Genomic DNA, 25,861 nt, shown 5'->3' with positions numbered 1-25,861 from the left:
TTGGAAGAATGAGAGGTGATCTTGTCAAAATTTACTAACTTCTTTATGGAGCTTGGGAATTGCAGCTACTGACATGTTTATTCACTGAGAGCTCAATAGAGACACCATTGATGGGAACCCATTGGCAAACTTTCTAGCAGTGTTGATTTAGTGCACCAAGGTAGGTGAAATTCAATTTCTAAGTCAATGTTTTTACACCTCTATTTTGTGTACTATCATCTCCATCATCTCCAGTCTCCCATAACCAATTGGAGGGGAAAAAGGGGGAAAAAATATTAATTTGAGAAAATATTGTCCCTCCAGTCTACAAAGACAATCAGTCAAACTCCAGTAGATCTGGAAAATGACAACACCAGGTTCAGTGATGCATCTATTTTCATTAAGAGAGAGCTAATTTTTGCCATTTATTGTCGTAGCTCTGATAATAATTCATAGCATGAAAGATTCTGAAGCAGTTCACATCCAAGATGTTGAGAGTCTTTGATTATAGTTCTGGAATAATGGGTCAGCCACCTAAGATTAAGATGAAGAAATTTTGTCAGAGGATTATGAATGCTTAGTATTATCTCTCCTGGAGGACTCTGATATTTTGAATACAGTTAATGCGATCTTGATAGATTTTGATTACATAGGCAAAAGTCAAAGTCGAGTTTATTGTCATATGCACAAGTATGTACAGGTGCATTGAGAAACTTACTTGCAGCAGAATCATAGGCAAGAAGGGGGATAAGGTAAAAGATCAGCCATGATCTATTAAATGACAAGCTTGTGGCCACTTTTGCTTATATTTCTTATGTTCCAGTAGGAGAAACAGGGAAACACAGAAACCATGTCTTGGGCCTTCAAATTCTGGAACTTGAGCAAAAGGCTTGTGGGGACCATACTGTTAGCAGACCATGCTGTTTATCCAGGAAATCCATCAATTTTGTCTTGAATATTCACTTGCCCCTTCAGTGGCCTCCTTAATTCCTCTCTTACTTCCTCGTGCCAACTTCTTTTTCCCCTTTCCTCTCAGGAGCATCCTGACTTTTTTTTATACTGCCAAAAGGATCAGTACAAGGGTAAGTCATTTTTCATTCTGAAAATTAAATCATAAGGAAGAATTACTAATCATTACTGTGTCTGATAACCACCTGACAAAGCCTCAGAGGGAAATTCATAGAATGAATGGATAACCATTCAATTTTAGGCCACTGTGCCAGGGATTCCATTGATCTCCTGCCTTAAAACCCTATTGGTAGAAGCAGCTAAGTGATTAGCACTGCTAGATTAACCTTATGAAGATTATAAATAACAACCGTATAAACTAGGCTATGCTGGCTGGATGTTACGGATAATCAGACATTGAACAATCAGCTATAAATGGAAATACAGTCACCTATTATCAAGATGCAATCTCTTCTAAATGAAAGTTAACCATTTATTCAATTCAACTGATCTGTTACATGACAACACCTGAGGTCTCAAAACTTGGAATTAAGAGTGTAATTCACATATCATGTAACCTCTGTTCCCTATGAATTGGACAGTGGAAACAATTTATCCAGATCAATGTCATGATTTTCCCTTAGAACCCTGAACACTTAATTTACATCATCCCCAAATCCTTTCCTTCCTCAAACATAAACATGATATTTTCTCTGAACTAAAACAATCAGAGATATCCAGGAAGATGAATAAAAAGAGGCTGCATTTGACAAGTGTTGGGTTGTAAATACTAGTAAGAACCAAGCTGATTACAGAAAACAGGGGAAGAGAGGCAAAGAGAGCATATGGGAAAAGAAATATAACATAAATGGAAATCCAGAAGTATTCTACAGGCATATAAATTGTAAAAGTGTAGTACATGAAAGAGTGGAGGTCATTAAGGACAAAAATGGAATGTGCATGGATGCTGAGGGAACTGTTATGGCACTAAATGTGTATTTTGCATCTGTCTTCACCAAAGAAGTTGTTAAAGAGATATCAAAGATACTGGATGCATTAAAACTTGATAGCACAGAAGTATTAGAAAAATTGGCTGAACTTATTGTTGACAAGTCACCAGGATTGGATGGGATGTATCCTCAGATTTTGAGGGAGATAGGGGAAGAAATTGTGGGGCAGTGACCACAATATTTCAGTGCTCTTTGGATGTGGTGGTGGTGCCAGAGCACTAGAGAGTAGCGAGCATTACTCTCTTGTTCAAAAAAGGAAGTTGGGATAAACCCAGCAGCCAAAAGCCAATCATTTCAAATGCACAGGAACATAAGAAGCTGCAGAGAGTAGTGGACTCTACCCAATACATCGTGGGCATTGGTAGTATCTACAGGATGTGCTCTGCCTCAAGACGGCAACATCTATCATCTAAGATCTCCACCATCTTGGCAATGCCATCTTTTCACAGCTACCATCCTGCAGGAGGTTCAGAAGCCTGAAGTCCCATACCACCAGGTTCAAGAACAGCTACTTCCCTTCATCCATTCAGTTCATGAACCAACTGGCAAAACCCTAATCACTACAGTTTAGCAACCGTTTTCAAAAAAATGGACTTTGCTTTTTTGTTCTAATTGTGTTGTCTTATAAAAATTGTGTATAATTTATGATAAATTTATGTTTTTTCTTGTGAATGCTGCTTATCTGATGCTAGGTGCCTGTGATGTTGCTGCAAGTAAGTTTTTCATTGCACCTGTGCATACATGTACTTGCGCATATGACAATAAACTCGACTCGACTTAATCTTGATGGTGGAAAGGTATTAGAAATATTGATATGGTACATGATTAATAGTCACCTGGAGGAAACTTGATTAATTAAGACAAGCCAGCAGGGATCTATGGAGGACAAATCATGTTTGTCAGCATTGAAAGATCTTTTTTTATGAGATAAAGTTGGAGTTGTTGAGAGTAATGTAGTTAATGCAGTGCATATGAAGGGTTTGAAAAGGTGCCACATGGTAAGTTTTTCAGCAAAGCTGAAGCACATGACATAAAAGACACCAACAGCATGGATACAAAGTTGGCTGAGCAAGATAAGGTTGTAGTGCATTCCTCAGGCACCAGTGTTATGGCCAATATTCTTTCGCATCAACATGAATGACATAGACTTGGAGGTATAAGCTACAATATCTGCCTGCAATACAAAGCTAGGCAGTACAGTGAACTGTGAAGCGGATGCAGATTGTAATGGACTCGCGGAATGGGTGTATGATGAAACTGGTTGGAAATCCATCCCTAATCGATGGCAACAAACATCCTGAACTGAAGCAGTGGCAGTAAACGTGCAGATGTTGCGAGAGTCCACATATTCTGAAAGGTGAAGTTGGCACCAGGACCACCTCTCCTGGTCTGTAACAGACCTGTACCCCTGCCTGGGTATTTCCCACCACTCCAACACATTCCAGGCTGCAGGAGTACGTGCTGAGAGACACACCGAAGCTGGGTGCAGCCATTGCAAGGGCTCGGTGGGGAAGGACGACAGTTTAGGGTTCTTCTGCCACTGGAGAGGGAGGGGCGGTGTCAGGCAAGAAAGCCCCTTAAATATTGTAAATATGGGACTGGGGTATCACCCCAGGCAGCCACACCAGTGGCATTGGTGCTGTGTTTTTATATAAAAAGGTAACGCTAATGATTGATCCGTACACAAATGTAAAGGTTTGCACTGTTTTATTGTTGTATATAGAGTGTTTTTTATGATGAATAAAGTTTATTTTGGAATAAAAAAAACCTCTGGTGGGTCTCCCCTGGAAGTGGGGACAGGAGGGGGACGGGGACGGGGACAGGGAGGGGGACGGGGACAGGAGGGGGACGGAGAGGGGGACGGGGACGGGGACGGGGAGGGGGACGGGGACGGGGAGGGGGAGGGGGACGGGGACGGGGAGGGGGACGGGGACGGGGAGGGGGACGGGGACGGGGACGGGGACGGGGAGGGGGACGGGGACGGGGAGGGGGACGGGGACGGGGAGGGGGACGGGGACAGGAGGGGGACGGGGACAGGAGGGGGACGGGGACGGGGACAGAAGGGGGACGGGGACGGGGACAGGAGGGGGACGGGGACAGGAGGGGGACGGGGACAGGAGGGGGACGGGGACAGGAGGGGGACGGGGACAGGAGGGGGACGGGGACGGGGACAGGAGGGGGACGGGGACAGGGACAGGAGGGGGACGGGGACAGGAGGGGGACGGGGACAGGAGGGGGACAGGAGGGGGATGGGGACAGGACGGGGACGGGGACAGGACGGGGACGGGGACAGGAGGGGGACGGGGACAGGAGGGGGACGGGGACAGGAGGGGGACGGGGACGGGGACAGGAGGGGGACGGGGACAGGAGGGGGACGGGGACAGGAGGGGGACGGGGACGGGGAGGGGGACGGGGACGGGGAGGGGGACGGGGACGGGGAGGGGGACGGGGACGAGGACGGGGAGGGGGACGGGGACGGGGAGGGGGACGGGGAGGGGGACGGGGACGGGGAGGGGGACGGGGACAGGAGGGGGACGGGGACAGGAGGGGGACGGGGACAGGAGGGGGACGGGGACAGGAGGGGGACAGGAGGGGGATGGGGACAGGACGGGGACGGGAGGGGGACGGGGACGGGAGGGGGACGGGGACAGGAGGGGGACGGGGACAGGAGGGGGACGGGGACAGGACGGGGACAGGAGGGGGACGGGGACGGGGACGGGAGGGGGACGGGGACGGGAGGGGGACGGGGACGGGGACGGGAGGGGGACGGGGACGGGGACGGGAGGGGGACGGGGACGGGAGGGGGACGGGGACGGGAGGGGGACGGGGACGGGAGAGGGAGGGGGACGGGGACGGGAGGGGGACGGGGACGGGGACGGGAGGGGGACGGGGACGGGGACGGGAGGGGGACGGGGACGGGAGGGGGACGGGGACGGGAGGGGGAGGGGGACGGGAGGGGGAGGGGGACGGGAGGGGGACGGGGACAGGAGGGGGACGGCGGCAGGGTCGGCAACACTGCTCATGTCTTTGTCTCTCGCCTTTCCTCACCCTGTTTCTTTGGTCTAATTCCCGACAGGTTTTCGCTACTCGACTTGCTGCTGTTTCCCTTCGTTTCTCCCTCTCCCTCGGCCTTCTCTCCGCGTTGCTAGGGTGACACTCCCGGAAGTGTAGCCCGGCAGAGGGGGGGGGGGGGGGGTTTGGTTCCGGGTGGCGGTGCTGATGTGGCTGTTGTTTGCTCGGAAGTGGCGGAGGGGGAGCTGGACGGTGACTGGAGGCCGGCCCGGCCGCCGCTGCTCTGCCCCCGGACAGGTGGCTCCGCCGGCAGCCTGATCCTGTCAATCGGCTTCCCGCCAGGGACCGGGCAGAAATTTGGCGGCGGCCCAGAGAGCGGAGTCCGGTAAAACCTGGGGAGAGGCAGTGGGCCTGATCCTGGAGGGTTGGATGGGGGTGGGGGGCAGGGATCACCCGAGTCCGGGAGGGCAGGGGAGGGGGTGGGGGTGTCACCCAGACACCAGGGTTTGTGGGGAGGGGTGTCACCTAGGGTTTGGGGTGGGGGGTGTCACCCCCAGACCCGGGTTTGTGGGGGAGGGGTGTGTCACCCCCAGACCCGGGTTTGGGGGTGGGGGGGTGTCACCCCCAGACCAGGGTTTGTGGGGGAGGGGTGTGTCACCCCCAGACCAGGGTTTGGGGGTGGTGTGTCACCCCCAGACCAGGGTTTGTGGGGGAGGGGTGTGTCACCCCCAGACCAGGGTTTGTGGGGGAGGGGTGTGTCGCCCCCAGACCAGGGTTTGGGGTGGGGGTGTGTCACCCACAGACCACGGTTTGGGGGTGGTGTGTCACCCCCAGACCAGGGTTTGAGGTGGGGGTGTCACCCAGACCCCAGTGTTTGGTGGGGGGAGGTGTGTGTCACCCAGATAGCAGGGTTTTGGGTGAGTGGTGTCACCTAGAGACCAGGGTTTGGGGGTGGGGGGTGTCACCCAGAGAGCAGTGTTTGGGTGTGGGGAGGTATCACCCGGAGACCAGGGTTTGGGGGTGGGTGTTCCAAGGCGGGGTCAGTCTCCCCGAGACGTTGGTGGGGGGTGTAGGTGGGTCAACCTGATACTGGAGTATCCGGTGGGGTTGGGTCATTCAGATGTCCAGTTACCAGAAACCAGAGTTTGGGCATTGCAGGGAATCCTGCTTGTTGCAGGCCTGAGGGGTAGTCCAGTACCAGACTGCGCTTGCCCAGGCACCAGAGCCCAAAGGAGGAGGAGGAGTCTCTTACACAAGAGGCTGGTGGGGTGTGGGAGGGTTGCCCAGATAGCAGAACCTCTGATGTGGTTCTGCCCGGACGCTGGAGCCTGGGAACGTTCACCGTGATATCAGCCCCAGATTCCAGAATCTGGGCATTGTGGGAGTAACCATCCAGACTCCCACACACTGTGGTATGAAGGTGGGGTCACTTAGATACCAGAGTCTGGAAGGGAGAGAGGAACAAACTTGATACCAAAACTGGTAGGGTTGTGTGTTGGGGGAGGGGAGGTCACCTCAATACTACAGCTGAGGCTTTGGACAATGGGGATTCACCTAGATACTTTGGCCTTGGGAAGGGTTGAACATCTTGACACCAGAGCCTTGGGGCTGTGTACTGTTTTCAGGGCAGAATGTGGAAGGTCGATGGTCATTTGGACAGGTGACATGGGGTAGGACTCGAACCTCAGAGTCAAAAAGGTACACCAGATACTCAGTGACTAGTGGTGGAGGAAGCAGGAGGGATACGAGAGCCCAGGAGGGTGTCCCTCTGACAATAGACCCTGTGAGTGATGGCAAAGGAGGTCCTACAGATACTAGTGATTGGGAGGATTGTGAGTGTCCCAAATTCCAGAGCCATGGGAGGTTGTGGGATCACCCTTATACAGAACCTGGAAAGTGGAGTTAGGGCTGTCCAGGAGTGGGAATCGCCTAGCTGCTAGAGCTGAGGATTAGTGGGGGATGGGGTCTCCCAAATACCAGAACTGGGGGTGAGGTTTTGTTTTGGTGGGGGAATGGGTAGGGCAACTGGGATACTAATGCATGTGGGTGGGGAGGATCACTTGGACTCCATAGCCAAGAGGGTTGGGGTGGGAGTGGGTGTGCAAGGTCACTGGGATACCAGAGCCTTGGAGAACTGAGGTACTGAGCTCAACCCAGAGAGTAAGCTTGGGTGCAGAGAGTGGGTACACCCAGCTACTGGAGCACAGGGAGAGAATGTGAATCATTTAGATATTAGATACTGGGTTTCAGATGCTGTTGGAATGTTGGGCATGAGAAAAGCCAAATGCCTGGGTAATAAGGAGGGGTGTTATGTGTTGGTGCTAAATTACACTGTAATGATGGGCAAGGGCTTTTGGATAAAAATAGAGAATAGCGATTATGATTATGTGTTACCTCCCTTTGTTCTCTAGCTGCTGGTCTGCATTTCAAGTGGCCTTGTTGATCTGCACTAGTTCTGCCTAGCCCAGTGGTATCAACCCTTATGTTCATAGTACATCTTTTGCCTCCCAATGTGCCTCACCCCACTGACAGCCACCTCTAGTGAACGGGGAAACTTTTGTCTTATCTGGAATTGAGGGAATCTAACAAGTGGGAGCAGGAAAAGAAAAAGCAGATTCCTGTTTTGGTAGTGGGTGTGGGAATTGCTGGAACCCTGTTATGCTTCACTGGTGTTGTCTTTTAGGTCAATGTTCATCAGATTGAAACACAAACCATCACAGTTTTGGCTAGAATAAGACTATCTCGTTAATAATCTCCACATCTGATGCGGGCTAGTTTTTTTTTACAGTATTTGTGGTTGGTGTTACAACAGGTTCAATGTTCAAAGTACGGGAATTTTGTGATTCCTCACCCGGAGCAGCAGGGATCATGAGTTCAAATTCCACCATGGTACATTGTGAAAATAAATAATTTTCCTCATTTGTGAGTTATAAACAGAAATTCCAAGCTGGTTCACGAATCTCATTGATCAGAACACTAATGTGGCTTATAAAATGAGACTATCATAACTCACCAATCACAAATACTACAGGAACTACTACTGTTCCAATCCATACTCTTTCAGTTGAATCTGCATTAATCTTAAATTACAGTACTTGGGGATGCACAGCATGTGTGCTGTAGGTGAAATATCAACCTCCTTGCATGTTCCCACTCCTCTCTGTCTCTTCGTATGTCCTGAACAAAGAAATGGCAGATAGAATATAATGTAGAAAAATGAGGTCATCCACTTTGGTAGAAAAAAAACAAAGGTAAAATATTTTTTTAAATGGTGTGGTGTTCAGAGGGACCTGGGAGTTATTTTTATGCAAGTTTGGCTTCAACAAACAATTGAGAGGGCAAACATGATGGCCTTTATTGCATGAAGATTTAAGTACAAGAGTAGCAGTACGTTGTTTCAATTACACAGAGCGCTGGTGAGGCTGCATTTGGAATATTTTAAGTAGTCTGGTTCCTCTGCCAAAGAAAGGATATACTTGCAAGAGAGGGAGTCCAGTGAAGACTCATCAAATTGATTCCCGAGAAGATGGGTTTGTTGTAAGAGGAGAAGTTAAGCAGACAAGGACTGTACTCCTGAAATTAGCAGAATGAAAACTGATCTCATTGAAATGTGCAAAACTCTGCGCAGGTTGACTCTGTGGTGAAGAAGGCATACGGTGTATTGTCCTTCATCAATCGTGGAATTGAATTTAGGAGCTGAGAGGTATTGTTGCAGCTATATAGGACCCTGGTCAGACCCCACTTGGAATACTGTGCTCAGTTCTGGTCGCCTCACTACAGGAAGGATGTAGAAGCCATAGAAAGGGTGCAGAGGAGATTTACAAGGATGCTGCCTGGAATGCGGAGCATGCCTTATGAAAACAGGTTGAGGGAACTCGGCCTTTTCTCCTTGGAGCGACGGAGGATGAGGGGGGACTTGATAGAGGTGTATAAGATGATGAGAGGCATTGATCAGGTGGATAGTCAGAGGCATTGATCAGGTGGATAGTCAGAGGCTTTTCCCCAGGGCTAAAATGGTGGCCACAAGAGGACATAGGTTTAAGGTGCTGGGGAGTAGGTATAGAGGGGATGTCAGGGGTAAGTTTTTCACTCATAGAGTGGTGAGTTCATGGAATGGGCTGCCGGCAACAGTGGAGGCGGATACGGTAGGGTCTTTTAAGAGACTGTTGGATAGGTACATGGAGCTGAGAAAAATAGAGGGCTATGGGTAAGCCTAGTAATTTCTAGGGTAGGGACATGTTCGGCACAGCTTTGTGGGCCGAAGGGCTTGAATTGTGCTGTAGGTTTTTTTCTATGTTTCTTGTGGGGCTTGACTGGGTAGCCGTAGAGTTGATGTTTTCCCTGGCTAGGGTGTCTGAATCTGGGGGTTACGGTGTCAAACTGAAGGATGGGCCATTCAGAATAGTTGAAAAGGAATTCTTCATCCAGAGCATGGTGAATCTGTAGAATTCACTGCACAAGAGGACTGTGGAAACCCAATTGCTACATGTAGTCAACACAATCAACATATTTTTAGATTTAAGGGCATCAAGGGATATGGGGTCAGTGCAAGGAAATAGCAGTGAGGTAAAAGACCAGGCACAATGATTGAATGACAGAACAGGTAAAAGAGGTTGAATGATGTACTGCTGCTGATATTATGTTTTTTATGATCCATCCCGAGAGGTGATTCCAGTACCAAAGTATAAAGCAGTTTCTTAATCCTCTGTGACCAAGTCTAGCAGGCTACTTGGTTGTATAACACATGAAAAATACTTTGTATGTTTTTTCTATTGGATATTGGTGGCATAGGTACAGTGATCCAAATGGCTTCCTTCTGTACGATATTATTCTTTTAGTCAAAATAGTTGTTGCTATATATAATTGTCTTATTCAGAAAGTACATTGCCTGCTGGGAAATGTAGTCATCAAGCGATTTGATTCCAATGCAAGCTGTAGGTATAGAAATCCACAGGATTCGTTCTGGAAGCTTCAGCAAATCATTTGCCCCAAGTTGTATTCTGTCTTACTGCTGGGGTTTGTTGACATCAGGGGAATTTACAATAATATCACTGGAAACAGATCCATTTCAGTTTTGTATAAACTTGTGCTTGTATCAGCTGGTGTTTCATGCATTTATGAGAATGTGTTTAAAATACAGCTTTGTAAAACTGGACACCTGCTGTCAGCTTTCATTTGTCCTCACATAGAACATAGAGCAATACAGCACAGTACCGGGCCTTCAGCCACGATGTTGTACCGACATTTTATCCTGCTCTGAGATCTATATAACCCTTTCCTCCCACATAGCCCTCCACTTTTCCATCATTCATGTTCCTATCTAAGAGTCTCTTAAATGTCTCTAATATATCTATCTCCCCTACCTCTGCCGGTGGGGTGTTCCATGCTGAAAAACAAACTCTGTAAAAAAAAACAACTTGCCTCTGACATCCCCCTATACCTTCCTCCAATCACCATAAAATTATGCTGCCTCATGTTAGCCACATTCACCTTGGGGGAAAAAGGTCTCTGACTGCCTACTCGGTCTATGCCTCTTATCATCTTGCACACCTCCATCAGATCTCATTCTCCTTCGCTCCAAAGAGAAAAGCCCAAGCTCACTCAACCCATCTTCATAAGATATGCTCTCCAATCCAGGCAGCATCCTGGTAAATCTCCTCTGCACCCTCTGACACTTCCATATCCTTCCTATAATGAGGCTCCCAGAACTGAACACAATACTCCAAGTGTGGTCTGACCAGAGTTCTATAGAGCTGCAACATCACCTCACGGCTCTTGAACTCAGTACCCCAACTAATGAAGGCCAACACACCATACTCCTTCTTAACAACCCTTTCAACCTGCAGGGCAACCTTGAGGGATCTATGGACATGGACCCCAAGTCTCTCTGTTCCTCCACATATCTACATCCACCCTCTGTCTTCTATGAGCGAGCTAATTCTGAATCCACACAGCCAAGTTTCCCTGGATCCCGTACCTCCTAACTTTCTGAATGAGCCTTCCAGAAGGAACCTTATCAAACGTCTTACTAAAATCCACGTACACCATATCCACTGTTCTACCTTCATCAATGTGCTTTGTCACATCCTCAAAAGAATTCAATCAGGCTCGTAAGACATGACTTGCCCCTCACAAAGTCATGCTGACTGTCCCTAATCAGCCGATGCTTTTCCAAATGCTCGTAAATTCTGTCTCTAAGAATCTTCTCCAGTAATTTGCCCATCACTGAAGTAAGACTCACTGGTCTGTAATTCTCAGAGTTATCCCTACTCCCTTTTTTGAACAAAGGAACAACATTTGTCACCCTCTGGCACCACTACTGTGGCCAGTGAGGACACAAAGATCATTGCCAAAGGCACAGCAGTCTCTTCCCTCGCTTCCTGTAATAACCTTGGATATATCCCGTCCGGCCCCAGTGACTAATCTATCCGAATGTTTTTCAGAAGTTCCAGCACATCCTCTTTCTTCACGTTGATGTCCTCTAGCATATCAGCATGTTATACGCCATCTTCACAAACATCAAGGTCTCTCTCTCTCTGGTGAATACTGAAGCAAAGTATTCATTAAGGATCTCCCCTACCTCTTCTGACTCCAGGCACATTTTTCCTCTTTTATCCCTGATCGGTCCTACCCTCACTCTAGTCATCCTCTTATTCTTCACAAACATGTAGAATACCTTGGAGTTTTTCTTAATCCTACTCACCAAGTCCTTCTCATGCCCCCTTCTGGCTCTCCTAAGTCCATTCTTAAGCTCCCTCCTATCTGCCTTGTAACTCTCCAGAGCCCTGTCTGATCCATGCTTTTTAAACCGTAGATAAGCTTCTTTCTTCTTCTTGACAAGATATTCTACATCTCTTATCAACCATGGTTCCTTCACTCTACCATCTTTACCCTGCCTCAGTGGGACAAACCTATACAGAACCCCATGCAAGTACTCCCTGAACAACCTCCACATTTCCGTTGTGCACTTCCCCAAGAACATCTGTTCCCAATTTACACTCCCAAGTTCCTACCTAATAGAATCAAAATTCCCCCTCCCCCAATTAAATATTTTCCCATATCATCTGTTCCTATCCCTCTCCAAGGCTATGGTAAAGGCCAAGGAGTTATCATCGCTGTCTCCAAAATGCTGTTCCGCTGAAAGATCTGAAACCCAATCAGGCTCATTGTCTAGTACCAGGTCCAGTACAGCCTCTCCTCTAGTCTGCCTGTCCACATACCGTGTCAGGAATCCTTCCCAGACACTCCTAACAAACTCTGCCCCATCTATCCCCTTTACACTAAGGAGGTGCCAATCAATATTAGGGAAGTTGAAATCACTTTTGACAACAACCCTGTTACTTTTGCACCTTTCCAAAGTCCACCTCTCGATCTGCTTCTCAGTGTCTCTGCTGCTATTTGGGGGTCTGTACAGTACTCCCAATGGAGTGATCATTCCCTTCCTTCCACCCACACTGACTCAGTAAACGATCCCTCCAGGATGTCCTCCATTTCCACAGCTGTGATACTGTCCCTGATCGGCAAAGCCACTCCCCTCCCCCTTGTTTTACCTCCATCCCTGTCCCTTTTGAAACATCTAAACCCTGGAATATCCAGCAGCCATTCCTGCCTTTGTGACAGCCAAGTCTCTAATGCCCACAACATCATAGTTCCATGTACTTACCTATGCTCTAATTTCATCACCCTTGTTCCTGATACTTCTCGCATTAAAGTAGACAGACCACAGCCCATCCAACTGACTGCAATTTTGCCCTTTCAACTGCCTATCCTTCCTCAGTCTTTCTACACGCTGCATCTACTTGTACACTAAATGCACCAACCTTTAACCTATCACTTGGATTCCCATCCCCCTGCCAAACTGATTTAAATCCCCACCCCCAACAGCTCTAGCATACCTGTCCGCAAGAATATTGGTCCTCATCCAGTTCAGGTGTAACCTGTCCTTTTTGTACAGGTCGTACCTTCTCCAAGAGAGATATCGATGATACACAGATCTGAAATCCTGCCCCCTGCACCAACTCTGCAGCCACGCATTCATCTGCCAAATCATTCTTACCCTCACTGGCATGTGGCACAAGCAGCAATCCAGAGATTACTACCCTTGAGGTGCTGCTTTTCAGCTTCCTACCTATCTCCCTATATTCCTTCTTCAGGACTTCATCTCTTTTCCTACCTATGTCATTAGTACTAAAATGTACCACGACTTCTGACTGTCCACTCTCCCCCTTCAGAATGCTGTGGACCTGAACTGAGACACCCCAGAGCCTGACACCCATCCGGGATTCTCTTTCACGTCCACGGAATCTCTTGTCTGCCCCCCCTTACTATTGAATCCCCTATCTCTACCGGTCTCCTCTTCTCCCCCCTTTCCCTTCTGCACCACACGACCAGGCTCAGTATCAGAGACCTGGTCACTGCGGCTTATCCCTGGTAGGTCGTACCCCCAGCAGTATACCTGTTATTGACGGGAACAGCCACGGGGTACTCTGCACTATCTGCCTATTCTCCTTCCTTCTCCTGCCTCCTGCTGCTTAGGAGTGACTTCCTCCCTGTAGCTCTTATCTATGAACTCCTTGTTCTCCTGTAGGAGCCAAAGGTCGTCCAGCTGCAGCTCCATTTCCCTAACATGGTCTGTAAGGAGCTGCAGCTGGATGCACCTCATGAAGATGTAGCTATCAGGGTGACTGCAGGTCTCCCAGAACTCCCACCTCTCACAAGATGAGCACACCACTGATCCTGGAGCCATTCTAACTACTCTAGCCTGGCACTAAAGGAAAAAAGAAACTTACCTTACCCTACCACCTCTTTTCACCGAAGCCTAAAGCCAAAGCCTCAGTCTCCCCACTCTAACACTGGTCCACTTCAACAATGGCTACTCTGCTTAACCTTACCTTCTTTTTATTGACTACTGTTAATTAGTCAGTCAAATGTTAACAATTTGCAAATGTGCCCCTTTTAGACTCCTGCAAGGTGAAACTCACAAGCACAGAGACTCGTCTCTTTTCCAAGCTCCTGCTCCAAATAGGTAGTTACAATTGGATAAGTTAAAACCAGAGTTTGAAAGAGGAAGAGGGTTGAACTGATGTGCTTCAGCAATGCTTGCTAAAACCTGAGTGCCAATGTCATTACATTGTTTTGAAGCATTTGTCATAATGTTCCTGTCCCTTTGTCTTTTTTCCTCCATTGAGCAAATTGCACTGAATATTCAGTACAGCATGTTTATATTGCACATGTCTCCTTCCATTCCACCTACATCAACCCAGCCCTCCAGCATATCTTTCAATTCCTTTCCTTGTGGGTTTATCTTTATGAATGTTTTGGTCTATGATATTTATCCCAATGACTTTCTTTGGTAGTGAGATCTAGATTATAACTACTGTGTAAAGTATTTGCTTATGGGATATATTAATAAGCCACATGCAAACAATCCACATTGACAGTTGTTAGTCTATTTATAATTTTTAAACAACACGCTCAAAATGCTGGAGGAACTCAGCAGGTCAGGCAGCATTTATGGAGAGAAATAAACAGTCGAAGTTTTGGGTTGAGACCCTTCATCAGGACTGGAAAGGAAGAGGGCAGAAGCCAGAATAAGAAGGTTAGGGGAGGGGGAAGAGCACAGGCTGGCAGGGGATAGGTGAGTTCAGGTGATAGGTGAGTCCAGGTGAGAGGGGGAAGGTAGGTGGGTGGAGCAGTGGGGAGAAGAAAGAAGCTGAGAGGTGATAGGTAGAAGAGGCAAAGGGCTGAAGAAGAAGGAATCTGGTAGGAGAGGGCAGTGGACCAAAGAATAAAGGGAAGGAGGTGGAGAATAGATGGGCAGGTCATGAGGGTGGGGAAGGAGGCCACAGGAATGAGGGAAGATGAATGGGAAATAAAAAGGGGGGGAGAAGAGGGTAGGGGTTACTGGAAGTTAGAGAAATCGATGTTGAGGCGTCAGGTTGGAGACTCCCAAGGCGGAATATGAGGTGTTGTTCCTCCAACCTATGTCTGGCCTCAACATGGCAGTAGAGGAGGCCATAGATAGACATGTCAGTATGGGACTGGGATGTGGAAATAAAGTGGATGGCCACCGGGAGATCCTTGCTTTTGTGATGGACAAAACAAAGGTGCTCGACGAAGCGGTCACTCAATCTGCGTCGGGTCTCACCGATGCAGAGGAGGCCGCACTGGGAGCACTGGATTCAATAAATGACACACTCGGATTCAATAAATGACACACTCGGATTCACAGGTGAAACACTGCTTCACCTGGAAGGACTGTCTAGGCCCCTGAATGGTGGTGAAGGAGGAGGTGTAGGGACAGGTGTAGCACTTAGTGCAGTTGCAGAGATAAGTGCCGGGAGGGTCATCTACAGGAAGGGATGAGTGGACAAGGTAGTCATGGAGAGAGCAATTCATATGGAAAGCGGAGAGAAGGGGAGAATGGGAAGATGTGCCTAGTAGTGGGATCCTGTTGGAGGTGGCAGAAGTTGTGGAGAATGATGTGTTGGATGTGGAGGCTCATGGGATGGTAGGTAAGGACAAGGGGAACCCTGTCCCTGTTATGTCGGGGGGAATGGGGTGAGGGCAGACGTGTAGGAAATGGAGGAGATGTGGGTGAGGGCAGCATTGATGGTGGTGGAAGGGAAACCTCATTTACTGAAAAAGGAGGACATCTCAGATGTCCTGGAGTGGAAAGCCTCATCATGGGAACGGATGCAGCGGAGACAGAGGAACTGGGAGAAGGGGATGGCATCCTTGCAAGTGACTGGGTGGGAAGACGTGTAGTCTTTCCCCACCTCCTTCCCTTTATTCTTGGCTGACGTCAGTAATGGGGAAAATGCTAAAATCTATTATTAAGGAAATGATAGGATTGGGCACAGTCAATATGGATTTATAAAAGGGAAATCATGTTGGAAAAATCTGTTAGAATTGTTTGAGGTTGTAACTCCTCAAATAGATGAGGGTGAACCAATTGCGGTGGTGTATTTGGACTTTCAGATCTCCCTCAATAAGGTGCCACACAAGAAATTATCATGTAAAATTAGACTGTGTGATATATGGGGTAATATATTGGCACAGTGAAGGATTAGTTGGGAGAACAAAAACAGCGTAGGAATAAACTGGATCTAAAATTGGTTTGGTGATGGGAGGCAGAGGGGAATGGTTCATTTTTGGACTGAGGGGCTGTGATCACAGGCCTAGCTTTCAGTTGCCATAGGGATAGGTGCTGTGGTCTTACCTGTTTACAGTCTCTATCAATGAGTTGGATGAGGTGCTCAAGTGTAATATTTCCAAGTTTGTTGATGATTAAAAGCTTGGTGGCAGTGTTGGTCCTGAGGAAAATGCAGAGAATTCGGAGGGATGCAGACAGGCTTAGAAGAAAGGGCAAGGACATAGCAGATGGAATAAGATGTGGAATAAATTGAAGGCATCCACTTTGGTAGAAAAAAAGAGAAAAGTCAGAATATCTTTTAAATGGTGAGCGATTGAACGATGTTACCACTCTGAGGGACCTGGGTGTTCTATGCAAATCACTGAAGGTCATTATGCAGATTCAGTAAGAGGTTGAGAAGGCAAACAATATTTATTGAAAGAGTATTTGAGTGCAAAGTTAGTGACATCTTCCCTGCACCTGGAATGTTGAGGTCTGGTCTCCCTACCTTAGAAAGGCTACACTTGTGATTGAGGGAATCTGCGTCAGATTGACTCATGAGATGTAGGTTTGTCATGGGAGGAGAGGTTTACTCCTGAATGCTTAGTTTAGAATGATGAGAGCTGACCTTACTGAAAGAGACAAAATTCTTCCTGGGCTTGGCTGGGTAGATGCAGAGTTGATGTTTCATCTGGCTGTGACATCTAAACTCCAGGGTCACAATATCAAAATAAGGATCAGCCATTCAGGACTTGTTTCTTCACCCGGATGGTGATCAATCCTTTGAAATTACTACCAGGTAAGACTGCGGAAATTCAGTTGCTGAGTATGTTCAAGACACAAAGCAATGAATATTGAGCGATTCAAGGGATTGTGATGTTAGTGCAAGAAAGTGGCACTGAGGTAAAAAAACAATTAGCTGCGATCTTATTGAATGGTGGAACATGCATAAGGGGCCAAATAGCCTTCTGCTGTTATTTTTTATGCTCTATTCCCCTTTACCCTAACTAACTTCCTGGTACATCATCATTTGCCCTATCTTATTGATCGAGGAGTCACCTAACACTTTGTTTCTTGTTTCTCATGCAGATCCCACCATGTTGAGTCGCCTGTCAGACCTGGCAAAAGGAGTCAACACTGTGCTGCAAGACCTCTCTGGCGAAGATAGTGGAAATGGGTCTAATGCCTCCCAAGGAGCAGTGAGTAACACGTAGTCTGGGTTTAGCAATAATGTTCCAGATAGCTGCAGTTCCTGTGTCAATTAGGTGTTGGTATCACTGATTTACTTTCTGCCGCAAATATTTTCTTTCATTTTAAAGTTCTGTTTCAGAAGGAGGCTTCTATTCTGCCCATGTCAAAAGTAACGTTGAGGTACATAGTCGGAATATAGTGGAGCAGTGATTAATCTCTTTGAATAGAATTAATAGGAATGGTTCCAACTGGGGTGAGTTAGGTCTGGAAATAAAGTGAGTAAGAGGTACTGTGAGTTATGTTTGAAACATGTTACCCTAGAGATGGGAAGAATGTTGACAAAAGTGAACAATATACTCCTTATTCTGTATCACATATGAGACACTAATGAGTGTAAAGGGGTATTATCAGAGACTATAAATGGTTGAGGGGGTAGGGCTGAAAGTGTAATCAGCAAAAGTTTTTCATTACATTTCCATTTTGTGTGGGTTTACCAAATTGCTGTCTGAAACATGAGACCATTTACTTTACAAGAGTGCATTAGATTCCTGGAATGAAAGGCTATGCAGTGAGGAGAGGTTATGTAAAACAGTCGATATTCCCTGGAAATTGGAAGATTGAAAATTGATTTTGATGAGGCTTGTTTGACAGTGTAGGTGTTAAGAGGCAGTTTCCTTTGCTGAAGAAACTAGGGTCACTATCTCAAGATAACTAATTGACCAGTAAGTTGAAAATTTTATCACTGAGGGTTGTGAATCTTTGGATGCTTAATCAATGAATGTGTTCAAAAGAGAATAGGTTTGGGGCCACTAAAGGAATTGAAAGTTACAACTGGGAAACTAAGACAAAAGTTCAACCTTGCTTTTAATTGGCAGAGCAAACTTGGTGCCCATTTGGCTTACTACTACAACTTGTATGTTATTTTCAAATATTATTCTGTACTGTACACAGGGAAGTGTTAAAAGGAGTAAAACTATTCGCAGCTTCCCCAATAGGCTACAGCCATAATTAATTGCTGGCCTGACCTATTCCCATGTTTGAGCTATGGATTTGTATTATGTAGGAAACCAGTCACCAGTCTGAGATGGAGACCAGTAGCGACGTATCAGAAGATGTGGTGGAGCGTCTTGCACACACAGAGCAGTTGGTCATTCAACTTAAAGAACTTATACGCGAGAAAGACTTTCAACTTCAGAGCAAAGATGCTGCATTAAAGGTATGTTATAGTACTTACCTCTAATTTGGTCTGGAGTTATGGCTTTTGGTGCTCTAATGTGCCCATTGAAGTCTCTCCCTCTTGTACCCACTGGCAATTATACTTATGGTTTGATGGAAGTGGTTCTTGGAAACAAAGAAAAATACACAAAATTCTGGAAATATTCAGCAGGTCAGGCAGCATCTGTGGAGAGAGGAAAACAGTTAATGCCTGTGGTCAAAGATCTTTCATCAGAATTCTAATGAAATATCATTGGCTAGGATTCCCCTGAATATTCCTGAACCAGAGTATATTTTAAATAGAGAAAAATTGCAGAAAGCTGCTGTATAAAGGGATTTGGGGGTCCTCATGCATGAAACAGAAAGCCTGCACACAAGTGCAGCAGGCAAAAAGGAAGGCTAATGGAATGTTGGCCCTTATTTAAAAGGGGCTGGAGTCTTAAAGTAGGGAAATCTTACTGCATCTTTACAAGACACCAGTGAACCCACATCTAGAGGTGAGTCTATGTGCTTGTGCTTGTGAGTTTCACCTTGCAAAAGTCTAAAAGGGGCACTATGCAAATTGTTAATAGTTGACTGGCTAATTAACAGCAGCCAATAAAAGGAAGGTAGGTAGAAGCGGAGCAGCCATTGTTGGAGTGGACCAGGGTTAGGGTGGAGCACTTGAGGCTTTGGCTCAAGAGGCTTCGGTGAGATGAGGCGGAGGCTAAGGTAAGTCTCTGGTAAGTTCCTTTCTTTATTTCTGTCTTTGATTTTTCCTTTAGTGCCAGGCTAGAGTACTTAAAATGGCTCCAGGGTCGTTGGTGTGTTCATCTTGTGAGATGTGAGTGTTTTGGGAGACCTGCAGTCTCCCTGATAGCTACATCTGCATGAGGTGCATCCAGCTGCAGCTCCTTACAGACAGTGTTAGGGAACTGGAGCTGCAACTGGATGACCTTCGGCTCCTACGGGAGTACGAGGAGTTCATAGATAAATGCGACAGGGAGGCAGTCACAACGAAGCTACAGAAGGCAGGTAGCTGGGTGACTGTCAGAAGGAAGGAGAATAGGCAGGTAGTGCAGAGTACCCCCCATGGCTGTTCCCCAAAGTAACAGGTATACTGCTTTGGCTACCACTTAGAGGGGGGGAAACCTACCAGGGGAAAGCTGCAGTGACCAGGTCTCTGGCACTGAGCCTGGTTGTGTGGCGCAGAAGGAAAGGGGGGAGAAGAGGAGAGCAGTACTAATAGGGGATTGAATTGTAAAGCGGAGCAGACAGGAGAATCTGTGGATGTCAAAGAGAATCCCAGATGGTATGTTGCCTCTCAGGTGCCAAGGTCAGGACATCTCGTATCGGGTCCAGAGCATTCTGAAGGGGGAGGGCAAACAGCCAAAAGTTGTGCTACATTTTGGTACCAATGACATAGGTAGGAAAAGAGATGAGGTCCTGAAGAGTGAATATAGGGAGCTTGGTAGGAAGCTGTAAAGCAGGACTTCAAGGGTAGTAATCTCTGGATTGCTGCCTGTGCCGCACCCCAGTGAGGGTAAGAGTAGGTTGATTTGGCAGATGAATGTGGCTCAGGAGTTGGTGCAGGGGGCAGGATTTCAGATTTGTGGATCATTGGGATCTCTTCTGCGGAAGGTATGACCTGTACAAAAGGGACGGATTACACCTGAACTGGACGAGGACCAATATTCTTGCGGGCAGGTATGCTAGAGCTGTTGGGGGGGGATTTAAATTAGTTTGGCATGGGGATGGGAACACAAGTAATAGGTTAGAGGTTGGTGCATTTAGTGTGCAAATAGATGCAGCATGTAGAAAGACTGAGGAAGGATAGGCAGTTGAAAGTGCAAAATTGCAGTCAGTTGGATGGGCTGAAGTGTGTCTAATGTGAGAAGTATCAGGAACAAGGGTGATGAACTTGGAGCATGGGTAAGTACATGGAACTACAACGTTGTGGGCATTACCGATTAGCTGTCACAAGGGCAGAAATGGCTGAAATGGCAGAAATATTCAGGGGCTTAGAAGTTTCAAAAAGGGCAGGGACGGAGGTAAAAGAAGGGGGGGAGGAGTGGCTTTGTTAATCAGGGACAGCGTCGCAGCTGTAGAAAGGGCGAATGTCCTGGAGGCATTGTCCACTGAGTCAGTGTGGGTGGAAGTCAGAAACAGAAACAGGAAGGGAGCGATCACTCTATTGGGAGTATTCTACAGACCCCCAAATAGCAGCAGAGACACTGAGGAGCAGATCGGGAGGTAGATTTTCGAAAGGTGCAAAAAAGCAGGGTTGTTGTCATAGGTGATTTCAACTTCCCTGATATTTATTGGCACCTCCTTAGTGTAAAGGGGAAAGATGGGGCAGAGTTGGTTAGGAGTGTCCAGGAAGGATTCCTGACACAGTATTGTGGACAGGCTGACTAGAGCAGATGCCGTACTGGACCTGGTACTGGGTAATGAGCCTGATCAGGTTTCGGATCTTTTGGTGGGAGAGCATTTTGGAGAGGGTGATGATAACTCCTTGACCTTTACCATAGCCTTGGAGAGGGATAGGAGCAGATGATATTGGGATGTGTATTTAATTGGGGGAGGGGGAATTATGATGCTATTAAGTAGGAACTTGGGAGCGTAAATTAGGAACAGATGTTCTTGGGGAAGTGCACAACAGAAATGTGGAGGTTGTTTAGGGAGTACTTGCATGGGGTTCTGGATAGGTTTGTCCCACTGAGGCAAGGTAAAGATGGTAGAGTGAAGGATCCATGGTTGATGAGATGTAGAATATCTTGTCAAGAGGAAGAAAGAAGCTTACCTAAGGTTTAGAAAGCAAGAATCAGACAGCTCTGGATAGTTACAAGGTAGCCAGGAGAGAGCTCAAGAATGGACTTAGGAGAAGGCCTTGTTGAGTCAGATTGAGGAAAACCCCAAGGCATTTTACACAGATATGAAGAAAAGGAGGATGACTGGAGTGAGGGCAGGACCAATCAGAGATAAAAGATGAAATGTGCCTGGAGTCAGCAGAAGTAGGGGAGGTCCTTGATGAATACTTTGCTTCAGTATTCACCAGTGAGAGAGACCTTGACGTTTGTGAGGATGATGTAGAACAGGCTGATACGCTAAAGCATGTTGACGTAAGGAAAGAGGATGTGCTGAAACTTTTGAGAAACATTAGGATGGATAAGTCTCTGGGGCTGGACTGGATATATCCAAGGTTATTACGGGAAGCAAGGGAAGAGATTGATGCACCTTTGCCAATGATCTTTGTGTCCTCACTGGCCACAGGAGTACTGCCAGATGATCAGTTGTTCCTTTGTTTGTGGAGGAACAGAAGGATTTGGAGTCCATGTCCATTAGATCCCTCAAGGTTGCCATGCAGGTCGATAAGGTTGTTAAGAAGGCGTATGGTGTGTTGGCCTTCATTAGTCAGGGTATTGAGTTCAAGAGCTGTGAGCTAATGTTGCCACTCTATAAAACTCTGGTTAGACCACACTTGCAGTATTGTGTTCATTACACAATTCTGACTGCCTCATTACAAGAAGGATGTGGAAGCTTTAGAGAGGGTGCAGAGGAGATTTACCAGGATGCTGCCTGGATTGGAGAGCATGTTTTATGAAGATAAGTTGACCGAGAAAAGACTTTTCTCTTTGGAGCAAAGAAAGCTGAGAGGTGACTCGATAGAGGTACAAGATGGTAAGAGGCATAGATCGAATGGACAGTCAGGGACTTTTTCTCAGGGCGAAAATGGCTAACACGAGGGGTTATAATTTTAAGGTGATTGGAGGAAGGTATTGGGGGGATGTCAGAGGTAAGTTTTTTAGACAGAGAGTGGTGGGTGCGTGGAACACACTCCCGGCAGAGACAGATACATTGGGGACATTTAAGAGACACTTAGATAGACACATGAATGATAGAGAAATGGAGGGCTATGTGGGAGGGAAGGGTTAGATAGATAATCGAGCCGGATAAAATGTTGGCACAACATCGTGGGCCAAAGGGCCTGTACTGTGCTGTGATGTTCTACGTTCAAGAGTACTTCGAACAATTTTTGACCCCTTATTTAAGGAAGGATTTTATTTCATTAGAGGCAGTTCTGAGAAGCTTTTCTGGACGGTCTGAAGGTTTAATCAGGTTGGGACTCTACTCATTGGAGTTTAGAAGGATGAGAAGTGATCTTATGTGAAATATATAGGGTTCTTAGGGGGCTGGACAGGGTAAATGGGAAAGCCCAGACAGAATGCTTGGCCTCAGAGCCAGGGACCCCCTGTTTAAGACTGAGATGAGGTAGAGTTTCTTCTTCCAGAGGGTTGCAAGCCTTTGGACCTATTTCCGATAGAAGCTGTGGGGCAAAGTCATGGGTATGTTTAAGTCTGAGAGAAATAGATTCCTAATCAGTAAGGGAATCAACTGTTATGGAAAAAGGGCAGGAAAGTGAACTTGAGAATCTCAGAATCAGGTTTATTATCACTGACGTATTTCGTGAAATTTGTTGTTTTGTGGCAGTGCAAAACATGAAAATCACTACAAATTACCAAAAAATAAATAGAGCAAAAGAGGAATAATGAGGTAGGGTTCATGGACCATTCAGAAATCTGATGGTGGAGGGGAAGAAGCTGTTCCTAAAATGTTGAGTGTGGGTCTTCAGGCTCCTGTACCTCCTCCCTGATGGTAGTAATGAGAAGAGAGCATGGTGAGGTTCCTTAATGATGGATGCCGCCTCCTTGAGACACTGCCTCTTGAAGATGTACTCTGTGGTGGGGAGGCTTGTGCCTATGATGGAGCTGGCTGAGTGTTTAACTCTCTGTAGCCTCTTGCAATCCTGCACATTGGAGCTTCCATACCAAGCGGTGATGCAACCAGTTAGAATGCTCTCCACCGTATTTCTGTAGAAATTTGCAAGAGTCTTTGGTGACATACCAAATCTCCTCAAACTCCTAATGAAGTAGAGCCGCTGGCGTGCCTTCTTCGTGATTGCATCATTGTGTTGGGCCCAGGATAGATCCTCTGAGATGTTAATGCCCAGGCACTTGAAGGTGCTCACCCTTTCCACTGCTGACCCCTCAATGAAGACTGGTGTGTGCTCTCCTGATTTCCCCTTTCTGAAGTTCACAATCTATTCTTTGGCCTTGCTGATGTTGCGTACGAGGTTGTTGTTGCGACACCACTCAACCAGCCGATATATCTCACTCCTGTACACCTCCGTCACCATCTGAGATTCTGCCTAAAACAGTGGTGTCATCGGTGAATTTATATAGCTTTTGAGCTGTGCCTAGCCACAGTCATGAGTGTAGAGAGAGTAGAGCAGTGGGCTACGCACACATTTTTGAGGTGCGCCTGTGTTGATTGTCAGTGAGGAGATGTTATTACCGATCTGCATTGACTGTGGTCTCCCAATAAGGAAGTCAAGGATCCAATTGCAGATGGAGGTACAGAGGTCCAGTTTTTGAAGCTTGTTCATTAGTACTGAGGGGATGATGGTGTTGAATGCTGAGCTGTAATCGATAAACAGCAGGCTGAGGTATGTTTTGCTCAGGTGCTCCAAAGCCGAGTGAAGAGCCTGTGAGTTTGCATCCGCTGTAGACCTATTGTGGCGGTAGGCAAACTGCAGCGGGTCCAGGTCCTTGCTCAGGCAGGAGTTAATTATAGCCATGACCGACCTCTCAAAGCACTTCATCGCAGTAGATGTAAGTGCTACTGGGCGATAGTCGTTGAGGCAGCTCACCCTGCTCTTCTTGGGCACCAGTATGATTGATAACCTTTTGAAATAGGTGGGAACCTCCGACTGCAGCAGTGAGAGGCTGAAGATGTCCTTGAACACTCCAGCCAGATGGTTGGCAGATCAGCCATGGTGGGCAGCCTCAGGACTGAGTGATGTTCACCTATTCCTACTTTGTATGGTTTTCCCTAACAGTGTTAGTCATTTGATGCTTATCTGTTCAAGAGTCTTTCTGTGATTGCATCTCTTTCCAGGAAGTAGTTTCTTCTACATTCCCAATTGGATTTAATGTATGGTATATTTGCTGCCCCTAGTTTTAGGTTCCCCCACAAGGAGAAATTTGTTTTCTAATTTATTAAGTGTTTAAAAAAATATTTCTAAAGACCTCCATCATCTTTTCTGATATGTCAGATTCTTAATTCTGCTATTATCTTTTCAAATCTTATTTGCTTATTCATCAGAGCATTTAGGAAAAGTATACCTTTTATCGTAGAGACTAGAACTATCCACAGCACCCAAATGTAATTTAGAGCTGAACTCCCCCCAGCTTCTTGCATCCTCTGTGCGTTCTTACACAAGTCAATACTTCACTGACCATAGCACACCATTTGATAACAGTGAACATGGAATTGTTTCACAGGAGGAGAAGGAGCTCTTTGATGCCAGACTGTCAAAGCTAAAACTACAGGCAAAAGCAAAAGTTGCCTCATTGAATGCCCGGATCGAGGAGCTACAGAAACAAGCATTGCCCTCAACATCGTCACAACCAGCCAGGACAGAGGAGTATGCAACAGAGGTAAGGAAGCAGATTTGCCTGTGTGTTATTGACTATATATAAGAATGTGTTGTGAAGGCTCTCTCCATGCAGCTTTACATGTGTGCAAGAGGTCAACTAATGGAACATGATCAGCATCAATATTTTGAGGTTTCTCTGCTTTTCTGATTTAAACCAGCATTAATTTTATGAATGGGAGTTCATTGTAAAGCCTCAGTTGAGAACCAGAGTGTACAATTTGGGATCCCACAGAGTTTAGCCAAAGGGAAAGAAGGTGAGATACATCAGAAATTAGTAATGCCAAGTGAGAATTGATACATTACGGCAGAGTACTCTTGGTACATTAAGCACATAGCTTTCTAGTGTAGCTTTGGAAGCCTTCAGCAGAGAGATGTAGGGTTGACTGGAAAGTGTCCTGTACCCTGACAATGGTTAACAATAATGGCAATTTTATACAAGCATTTCTGGATCTAGATGTATAGAATTGTACATCACAGAAACTTGCCCTTCGGCCCACCACATCCATGCCAACCATTTTGCCCATATACACTAATCCATTTTGCCTGTGTTAGGAGTGTGTCCTTCTATGCCTGGCTCTTCAAATGCCTGGCTCTTCAAGTGCCTGTCTAAATGTCTCTTAAACGTAGTGATTGTATCTGATTCCACTACCTCCTTTTGCAGTGAGTTCTGGATGTCAACCACTCGCTGTGGGGAAAAATAAATTTTCCCCTCAAATCTCCTTTAAAACCTTTCCACTTGCCTTAAACCTATGTTCTGTTGTTTTTGATACCCCTATCATGGGAAGAAGATTCTAACCTATTTATGCCTCTTATAATTTTATATTTCTGTCAGATCACCCTTCAGCCTCCCTTGCTCCAGGGAAAATGAACCCAGCCAATCCAATCTCTTTCCAT

The 25,861-nt window shown here is 46.6% G+C and overlaps 1 protein-coding gene across 1 annotated transcript in view; it reads left to right on the top strand.

Annotated features, from left to right (window-relative positions):
• Positions 1 to 5,136: 5,136 nt before the first annotated feature.
• Positions 5,137 to 25,861, top strand: part of LOC127580247 (golgin subfamily B member 1-like) — a 72,007-nt gene continuing 51,282 nt past the window's right edge. Inside the window, exons 1-4 of the mRNA XM_052033399.1 lie at positions 5,137 to 5,334; positions 17,173 to 17,282; positions 18,338 to 18,490; positions 24,813 to 24,968. Of these exons, the coding sequence (XP_051889359.1) occupies positions 17,181 to 17,282; positions 18,338 to 18,490; positions 24,813 to 24,968 (411 nt within the window). The 5' untranslated portion in view covers positions 5,137 to 5,334; positions 17,173 to 17,180. The remainder of the gene's footprint in view (positions 5,335 to 17,172; positions 17,283 to 18,337; positions 18,491 to 24,812; positions 24,969 to 25,861) is intronic.

This window comes from Pristis pectinata, chromosome 19 (genome assembly GCF_009764475.1).
Source record: "Pristis pectinata isolate sPriPec2 chromosome 19, sPriPec2.1.pri, whole genome shotgun sequence".
Lineage (NCBI taxonomy): Eukaryota > Metazoa > Chordata > Chondrichthyes > Rhinopristiformes > Pristidae > Pristis > Pristis pectinata.
The sequence above is the reverse complement of the archived record's forward strand: the minus strand, read 5'-3'. Positions and strand labels throughout refer to the sequence as shown.